The following is a 9,921-nucleotide window of genomic DNA, read 5'->3' on the forward strand; positions in this document are numbered from 1 at the left end:
GGTGAGCCCCTATCGATATCCTCGGGACCAGGGTAAGAATATTGTTATTTCATCTGGAAGGTCCATAACAAAAAAGAGATACGTTATATATCTTAATTATATATCTATATCTTAATTATCCAATAGATACTGTTCGTGGGGGGGCGGAAGGATCCAAATGAAATACAAGGAGTTGGCGGGTGCCAATTTCTTCAGTTTGTGGTGAGCGAGTGGTGAATTAAAACGCACGAGAAACTTCGGTTAACTAAATGTAGGTTTTATTATTTATATAATATTCACAGGTAAACCGGCACACACGGAAATGGTTCGGGTTGAAAGTGATTAACAAATCGTAAAAAAATGCAAGAGAACGGGTGTTCGGGTGAAAGGCTCGATTCTTAGTGATGGCGGTGCCCATTGGAAAAAATCAAGTCCCTCCTCCTGGTGTGACCGTAGACGCCGAGGATCAAAAAACCCTCCTCACTCCTCACCGCTCACTGCTCTTCGCCGCTCACTGCTGTTCACCCGGTGGCGTGAACATACCGCCCCCCTTGCAACATGTTGCAATTGTCACCCTGGACATATAAAGGATGGGGGACGGCAACGTCCTGGAGCGCCTAGATCCCACAGGAGCCGGAGACGACCCATCCGAACACGGTGCTCTGGGCTGCGGGAGTACCGCTATGACCGGGCACACAGCCTGGTTGGATGACCTCAGGATAGAGGTCTGCCCCGAGCACCACGGATACCGACGCCGGCCGATAGAAGTAGGGGTCGGCCAGGATCAGGGTTGCGAACTTCTCTCGGACCGGCGCCGCCACTTCCCGGATGGGAGTGCGGATGAGCAAGTCCTCTTCGACCCGGAATATAACGTTCCGTCGGAACGTCTTGTCGGACCTCGACTCGAGGACGGCCGTACAGGCTTGGTCGACCCCGACCGTGGTCACAGCTAACCCCAGGGACCGGGCAAAGGAGAGATTGATGCGGCTCTCAGCCGCACACGCATCAAGAAGGACGCGGGTCTCGAAGGATTTCGAGCCATTGCCCAACCGTAGGACTGCGGTGGGCAGGACAGTCGTCGTCCTGGCGTGGAGCAGGGAGGATAACGAAATCTCGGGTGCGCCTTCTGGGGAAGCGGAGCGGTCGGACGATGATCGGGAACGGGGTTGTAGCGGGGGTGCAGCACGACTGGAGGGGGTGATCGGCTGCGACGCCGGGCGGAGGCACGTCGTCTCGGCGGTTGGTCGGCCATGTGGAGCAGGGTATGGTGCCTTTGCCCGCATCGTCGGCAACCATGGCGAGTCCGACACGCGTCGGATGAATGCTCGTGGGCCAAGCAATTGGGACAATATTTATTGATGAGCACCGCCCGAAGCCGCTTTTCCCCTCGGAGGTTTAGGAAGCGCTGACACTGCCGGAGTGCATGAACCCCCCGACAGACCCGGCATCGGTACACGTTCGTGCCCTGTGGAGCTCGTTTGCTGCGGTGGTGCGGCAGACGCGTGGGGGCCATGTCGCTATGAAAGGGCGAGCTGAATGAACTGTAACGAAAGAAATTACGTATGGGGGAGTGGATTAGTCTATGCACGGGAACGAGAAACATGCACGGAGACGAGGACATTCGGAGGAAACATAGAGGGATTAGGAGTCACGATAAGGTTTTAGACTCAGGACTCCTGCTGTCTTGCAACAGAATGAGCTTCGCTACGGGTCTTCGGATAGACCCACGCGCGGTGGTGACATCAGCCACTCGGACGAGGCCGTCAGCCCCGGGCAGAGTGCGCTCAATTCGCCCTAAGCGCCACTCGTTGGAGGGGAGATGATCTTCGGACACGATCACGAGGTCGCCGGTCTGGATGCTGCGAGTCGGTGATTTCCACTTGTTCCGTTTGTGAAGCTCCTTGAGGTACTCACTCTTCCAGCGGCGGCAGAAAGCCTGCTGGATTGCCTTTAGTCGCTGCCATCGGTTGATCAGCGACATAGGCTCGACCAGAATTTCCGGTTCCGCAATGGCTAAGAGTGGTCCTCCAATCAGGAAATGTCCCGGGCTTAGGGCCAGTAGATCCTCTGGGTCCTCACTCATGGGAGAGATTGGCCTGGAGTTTAGGCACGCTTCGATCCTACACAGGAGAGTGGAAAGTTCCTCGAAGGTGTATTTGACAGTGGACGAGGACTTGTAAAACAGGGTCTTAAAACTTTTGACCCCTGCTTCCCACAGTCCTCCCATGTGGGGCGCGCTTGGCGGAATGAACTGCCAGGATAGGATGTGCTGGGGGAATGCCTTCATTATTTCAAGCTTGGTGGCGTTCAGGAAATCTTTTTCGAGCGCCTTTGAGGCCCCCTACGAAGGTTTTGCCGTTGTCGGAGTAAATGCGCTGTGGACATTGTCTCCGTGCGACAAACCGAGAGAAGGCTGCCAGAAATCTTTCAGTGGTGAGGTCGGAGGTAGCCTCGAGATGGATTGCCTTCGTGCTGAAACACACAAAGACGCAGACATAACCCTTAGTTATGAGACACGCACGCCCGGTGTAATTTTTGATCTCGAACGGCCCTGCGAAATCAATGCCCGTGTGGGTGAAGGGCCTGGAATACGTGATGCGTTCTCGAGGGAGATCACCCATCATCTGGGTCTGTAGTCGTCGACGATGAACGATGCAGACCTTGCACCCCTTGATGTGGGACTTTACCATGTTCTTTATCCGTGGGATCCAGAATTTGGTGCGCAAATACCGCACCATCAGTTGATTGCCGCCATGCAACGTGATGCGGTGGGCGAATGCGACAAGCAGGCGAGTGAAATGAGTACTATATGGGAGGAGAATAGGGTGACGTTCATCATATCGGAGGGACTCAGCGGCCCGGAGTCGTCCGCAGGAGCGGAGTAACCCATGCTGGTCGAGAAATGGGTTCAGATTGAGTAGAGTGCTGGATGATGGCAGGGGTCGCCCTTCGCCCAGGGCCCGTATCTCCGCGAGGTATTCCCGCCGCTGAGAGGTCCGAATCAAGGCGCGCTCGGCGGAAAGAAGTTCGTCATTGGTGAGGCGAACCGTGGAAGGCGTCGAAATCCTCTTGGTGGCGAAGCGTAGGATGTACGCGATGACTCGTAGAGCCCTACCATAATTCGAGAACCGTTCGCTGACGTCCTCGAGTAGCGTGGTCGCGGTGGTGTGGCACTGGACCCGTTGCTCCAGCTGGGTGTCTGGGAGTTCGTTATGGGGAGTTGGCCAATACTCGGGGGCTCTCTGGAGCCAGTCCGGCCCATGCCACCAGAGGCTGCTGGCCGATAGCTCGGCCGCGGAGACTCCACGGCTCGCCAGATCCGCGGGGTTGTCCTCGGAGCGCACATGTGACCAGCTTTGGCCACTAGTGCTTTCGGAGATCCTGGATACGCGATTGGCCACGAAGGTGGACCAACTGCACGGAGGTTTATTGAGCCAAGCCAACACGATGGTAGAGTCGGTCCAAAACTGGGAGGTTGCAGGTCGGATTGGAAGTTCAGGAACGATCGACGCCCAGAGATCGGCTAGCAGAACCGCTCCGCACAACTCTAGCCGAGGCAGCGAGACTGTTTTGACTGGAGCTACACGGGTCTTAGCCGTTAATAAATGGACGTCTACTTGATTGCCGTACCGAACCCGCACATATAGGGCCGCTCCATACGCTTTCTGTGACGCGTCACAGAAGCCATGAAGCTCCCACGAGAGCTTATCGCTGGTGTTTAGCCAACGGGGAATGCGGAGTCGACTGAGGCCTGGGTAATCCTGCAGGAATTCATGCCATTGCTGCAGCAGGAGAGGCGGCAGAGCATCATCCCAGCCCAGTTCGGTAAGCCAGATTTGCTGCATGAATATCTTCGCTCGGATGACAAATGGGGCTAGCCACCCAGCGGGGTCGAAGAGCTTAGCGATATGAGACAGAACCTGCCTCTTGGAGATCGACTCCTTCAAGGGGGGGTCCGCTGTGGTGAAGAAGAAGACGTCCTCAGCAGCTTGCCATCGAATACCCAAGGTTTTTGCGGTGCTCGCGTCTTCCAGCTCGAGAAAGTCCTCTCGCAGCAGGTGCTCTCTCGGAATGGCTTGAAGTACTTCCTTCTTATTGGAAGTCCACTTCCGAAGCGGGAATCCCGCAGATTGGAGGACCGCTTGAAGCTCTCGTATGGCGAGACGAGCGTCGGCTTCAGTGTGAGCGCCGGCAAGGACATCATCAACATACATGTAGTTCCGAAGGATTTCGCTCGCCTGAGGATACATCGTTTGCACGTCTTGTGCCAGTTGTAAAAGGACTCGGATCGCCAAGAATGGCGCGCAGTTAACCCCAAACGTGACAGTTTGTAACTCGTAATCCTGAATATTGCCGCAGCGGTCTCGGTAGAGGATCCGCTGAAAGGGGGTATGCCTGGGATCGACTCGGATTTGTCGATACATCTGCGTTATGTCGGCATTGAAAACGAATTGAAAGAACCGCCATTTCAGTACCTGAAGCGTGAGGTCGGCCTGAAGAGTAGGACCGGTGTGCAAGACATCGTTGAGGCTGACGCCTTGTGTGGAGGGGCTCGACGCGTTAAATACCACGCGTACCTTAGTGGTGGTGCTATCGGGCTTAAACACCGCATGATGGGGGAGATAGAAGTTTTTCCCATCTTGAGGCGGCGTCACCCGAATCATATGACCCAATTCCTCATATTCTTGAATAATGGCATCGTACTGCGTTTTTAGAACCGGATCCTTGAGAAGGCGTGCCTCATTCCGCAGGAATTGAGCCAGCGCGATCGGTCTTGAGTGGCCCAAGTCAACGCTATTCGGACCTTTGAACGGTAGGGACACAACATATCGGCCGTCCTTTCCCCTTTGGGTGGTCTCCTGGAAGTTCCGCTCGCAGAATGCGTCATCCTCCTTTTCCGGCTTTGCGGGAAGGTCTTCCACCTCCCAAAACTTGGTGAGGAGTACATCAAGCTTTGCTTCGGGACTAACTCGCGTCTGTGCCGCGAAAACGGATCTAGACACCGGGGGGTCAGGAGTGATAGCCCCACACAGAACCCATCCAAAGATGGTTTCTAGCCCGACAAAATCACCAATATCCTTTTTGATCCGTTCTCCGAGGATGTGGGGAAACAGGTCTACACCGATGATCATGTCAATAGGCGCGGGCTTGTTGTAGTACGGGTCAGCCAGGGGGCGATCGAGGCACTGCGTCGGAACCGTATTAAGGAATGGAGCTGTTGGAATGGCCCCTGACAATTTGGATACGACCAGGGCGGAGACCTCAATCTTGTTCAATCTGTCACACGGGGGAGACAGCATTAGCAGACACACCTTGTCGGCGCAGCCTCCATCACTCTGGCCCATGCCAGTAACCGCGGCGTCTACTGGGTAGAAGGGGGGCTGGACCATGCTGAAGACGCGTTCGGAGAGAAAAGTTGAATCGGCTCCCGAGTCGATCAACGCCCGAATATGATGATCCACACCACGATGGTGCAGAGTGACAATCGCAGTGCCTAAAAGGCCTCTGCCTGGGGTAGATGCAAAATAACTTTGAGCATTTGTGAGCTGGTCGCTCGCGGACGGGCGCTCTGTGACGCTGGATGGTGGGACTTGCGCAGCGGATGGCGAGGGCACGGACACATCACTAGGATGCAACAGCGTATGATGACGTTCCTTGCAGGTATGGCAATTATGCGCACTGGAGCAGCCCTTCACTTGATGACCGCGGGCAAAACAGTTCAGACAAAGTCCCTGCTGTCTAATGGTTTCCAGCCGCCTCTGAACAGGCATATCAAGGAAACTAGGGCAGAGCCGTATTGGGTGATTTTCCCGATGGCACAGCTTGCAAGACGCCGATTTGAGCTGAGCTTTCGCTGGAAACGCTTGGACTTTCATCGTTGCAGAGGATTTGCGGGGGCCAATGGGGATGGCTTGGACACTTGGGGCCGACTTATGTTCGTCGGTGGCATCCAGGACCCGATACCGATCGGTAAGAAATTGGTTCAAATCGGACCACGTTGAGACGACAGTCTTATTGGGCACTGATTGCTCCCACAGGAGGATTGTGGCCTTCGGCAATTTACTAGTGCAGATGGCGATAAGTAGGACATCCCAATTCTCAGTACTAACACCCGAACGCTCAAGTGCGGTAAGACACCCTTGAAACGCGGTCTGCAGCTCTCGCAAGGATTTGCCCGACTCTTGTGCCACCGCGGGAATCTGAAGGAGTTGTCTGGCTTGAGTCATGACCAGCAGACGGCTGTTTTCGTACCGTGCGGTGAGGTTCTCCCACGCGGCCTGGAAACCCTCATTCGTCAGGGGGGGACTTAGCCACGATGGTTCTCGCTTCCCCTCGCGTCTTGGCGTTCAAGTGATAGAGCTTCTCCACTTGTGACAAATACGGATTGGCGATATAAATGGCGGCGAACAAATCGCGGAATGTGGGCCATGCTAGGCTGTCGCCATCAAATGTCTCTACCTCACACGGAGGAACTCTATGCCCCGGTGGCCCCGACGGAGCGGTTGGCTGACGCCTAAGAGTCGTCATCTGTACCGAGAGCTGTTCGATGCGTTCTCCGAACAACGTCCCGCATCGCACATATGCCGCGTAAGCGGATTCGTGCTTCGCCTTGATGTGGCTTATGTTTGCCAAGCTTTCCTCGTCGGCTTGGATTGTCAAGGCCTTGTGACAACGGGAGTATTCCATCTCGACAGTTGACCAAAGGGATTTGAGCTGCTCTAAGTGCATTTTAATGGAAAACAAGGGCACTTCAGAAGTTAGAGCTTCACTCTCGCGAGCTTCAAACAGAGTCAATGCGTCGCACGCTATAACGAAATCGGAAAGGGACATTCTGGAGTGTTCTCTACGCTGTTGTGATACGGATCGGGTGACGGGAGCGTCAGAACAGTGCGTCACAACAACGTGCGGAATCTGGGTCTGAGTTGAAAGCTTGGAACGACCTTGGTGTTCCCTCGAGTCTTTAACCGAGAATCTGCGACCCTCAGGTAAGCTGGACGAAGACGGACGGGACCTTGGGGATTCGCTGCGGCTGCGAACTGACGAGAACTTGCGCGAAATATCCGTACGCTTCACGGTCACCGGAGTTGTCGGAGGCCGAACCTTCTCCGGAGTTGCAGAGGGAGACGAAAGACTGTTGGACTTCGGCGCAGTCTTGGACGGCTCCGTGGACATACTCAGGGGACGAGCTTACCGACGAACACCGCGTTTGTGCGCGTCCCTTTTTTTTTGTTTTGGAAGTGAGAAGTGGACTGTATGGGGACGCAAGAACTTCCTCACTGTGCACCGCAGGATTGCGGGAGAATTTTCTCGCGTGTGGCTCGGAAACGAAGCCTCTTTAATGGGGATAGATGCGGAATAATATACGAACGCACGAATGCGGATTGAAAATTACCGATGGGAGTACGTATAAAACAAAACACGGATGAAATATATAAACAAAGATGTATAGGATAAAAGGAAAATACGTTTTTATATAAATCTGGATCTGGATATATATGTGTGCGCAGAATAATGGCCGGAAAAAATTGTATATATAATTTATAAATATGGACGGAGATATAAATATGGGCCCGATAGTGCTGGAAAAAATATATATATATGTATTTATTTAGAAATATGGGCGGATATATATATGAGCGCAAAAGGCTGGCCGGAAAAAATATATATATAGTTTTTAAAGCTGAACGGATATATAAATATGGGCCCGATAGTGCTGGAAAAAATTTATATGTGTTTATTTATAAATATGGGCGGATATATATTGAGCGCAAAATACTGGCCGAAAAAATTATATATATAATTTATAAATATGGACGGATATATATATGTGAGCGCAAAAAGTTGGCCGGAAAAATTATATAAATGATTTATAAATATGGACGGATATATAAATGTGGGCACGATAATGCTGGAAAAATATATATGTATTGTTTTATAAATATGGGCGGATATATAATTAGGCGAAAAAAGAGAATCGGAAATAATGTGATTTAAATTTGGCGCGCTTGAGCCGCCTATCGATATCACGACTCGACTCACGTGTCACCACTACTCCGAAAACAGCTGTCGGCCGCTGTTTATATATTTGGTTTTTGATTTTGTTGTTTAATTATGTATGTGAATAATTTTTTTTTTGTGGTTGTGCGGAAAAACCAAGAACAAGTGTTGTGCGGAAAAACAAGCGAGTGTTGTGCGCAAATAAAACAACCGATCAATGCATATGGACAGATGCTTTGATCTATGTGTGTACGTACATGCATAAGTACACAGGTGAGTATAGATATGTATGCACACGCGTTGTTCACAACAACAAAAAAAACGTAAGTAATTGTAATTTAATTGGATGTGGGGTTGTGTTAAATCAATGCGCGACACCGAAATGTATTATGCGTTGTGGATATGTACATATGTATGTGCAATGTATGACTATGTAAGCATATACATATGTATGTATGTACGTATGTAAGCAAGTGCACCGGTATCCAAAGACGCGCGTGAGGAAATTAATTTCGCACCTAATTCGAACGCGCAAGAAATCGCGGTGCATACGTGAAGTGCTATTTAAAAAAAAAAGAATATTTTTTTTGCCTTTTGTGTCGTGGTAAATGTGCGAAGGGATTGTATGTATATGGATATGTATGTACATATGCGCGTACATCAACAGGTGACGATGTATGTATGTACGTAGATACGCGCGTGTGGAAATAAGTTTGGCATTAAAGATTATTATTCCAACACATAAGAAAACGCGGTGAACACTTTGATTTTTATTTTTCCCTATTTTTTATAACACTTTAATAATTTTTTTTTTTTTGTTTTTTAAACTTTTACGCGGATTTGGCAAACAGCTGTGGAAATTACATGTACATGTGAATGCATATGTAAAAAAGGTGGATTTGGACAAGTGCGAGGAAAAAAAAAACATAAATGAAAATGGATAATCGTGGAATGTAAAATGAGAACGTTGGACAATCACGCTAAGGATTAGGAACTACCATGAAACCTTGGAACAGGTCAGGTATGTACATACAATATGTAAAAGTGTGTAGGTCGCTATGGAGAAGCGGGAAAACCTCACACTTTTAGTAGTATGTAAATGAAATGAATAATGAAATTTTGTACTTATCAGGAATTCCGCCGATGCAAGCTGGAGGAGCGGAAGGATATCCGGCTCGAAGGACCAATGTTCGTGGGGGGGCGGAAGGATCCAAATGAAATACAAGGAGTTGGCGGGTGCCAATTTCTTCAGTTTGTGGTGAGCGAGTGGTGAATTAAAACGCACGAGAAACTTCGGTTAACTAAATGTAGGTTTTATTATTTATATAATATTCACAGGTAAACCGGCACACACGGAAATGGTTCGGGTTGAAAGTGATTAACAAATCGTAAAAAAATGCAAGAGAACGGGTGTTCGGGTGAAAGGCTCGATTCTTAGTGATGGCGGTGCCCATTGGAAAAAATCAAGTCCCTCCTCCTGGTGTGACCGTAGACGCCGAGGATCAAAAAACCCTCCTCACTCCTCACCGCTCACTGCTCTTCGCCGCTCACTGCTGTTCACCCGGTGGCGTGAACAGATACATACACTGCAAAGTTTGTTTACTTCTAGAAAATAAGAAGAGAATTTATTTGAAAATAAATGTGTCGAGACTTTTCAACGTACATTAAGAACTGCAAACAAAACAACCAGACGCAACCACTTCCCTTTGACAATAACACCAACTCCTGCAACCACTTTTGACACAATAATCATAGATACAGTTGGACCATTACCAAAAACAATAAACGGTAATGAGGCACCGATATAAAATAGGAGCGAGCACACATTTGAAACAGACCTGCAGTCAGTTTGATATTTTCTTAAAGCCATACAATTTTAAAACAAATGCAATTGTCATTTACGAGATATCGTATTCAAAAAGTAGTTAGAACAAATCTCCTTGG

At 50.1% G+C, this 9,921-nt stretch overlaps 1 protein-coding gene across 1 annotated transcript; it reads right to left on the reverse strand.

Annotated features, from left to right (window-relative positions):
* Nucleotides 1-235: 235 nt before the first annotated feature.
* On the reverse strand, nucleotides 236-9,429 carry LOC137579537 (uncharacterized). The gene is made up of 2 exons (XM_068293322.1): nucleotides 9,103-9,429; nucleotides 236-1,520 (listed from the first exon to the last, which is right to left on the reverse strand). The coding sequence occupies exon 2, from the start codon at nucleotides 1,260-1,262 to the stop codon at nucleotides 597-599; it is 666 nt and encodes a 221-aa protein (XP_068149423.1). The 5' UTR covers nucleotides 1,263-1,520; nucleotides 9,103-9,429; the 3' UTR covers nucleotides 236-596.
* Between the last annotated feature and the right edge of the window lie 492 nt (nucleotides 9,430-9,921).

The sequence above is a fragment of the Drosophila tropicalis genome, unplaced genomic scaffold, assembly GCF_018151085.1.
Source record: "Drosophila tropicalis isolate 14030-0801.00 unplaced genomic scaffold, ASM1815108v1 contig_697, whole genome shotgun sequence".
NCBI lineage: Eukaryota > Metazoa > Arthropoda > Insecta > Diptera > Drosophilidae > Drosophila > Drosophila tropicalis.

Excerpts from the sequence above, each read along its gene's own strand:
- LOC137579537 (XM_068293322.1), bottom strand. The coding sequence starts at position 1,262 with ATGCGGGCAAAGGCACCATACCCTGCTCCACATGGCCGACCAACCGCC.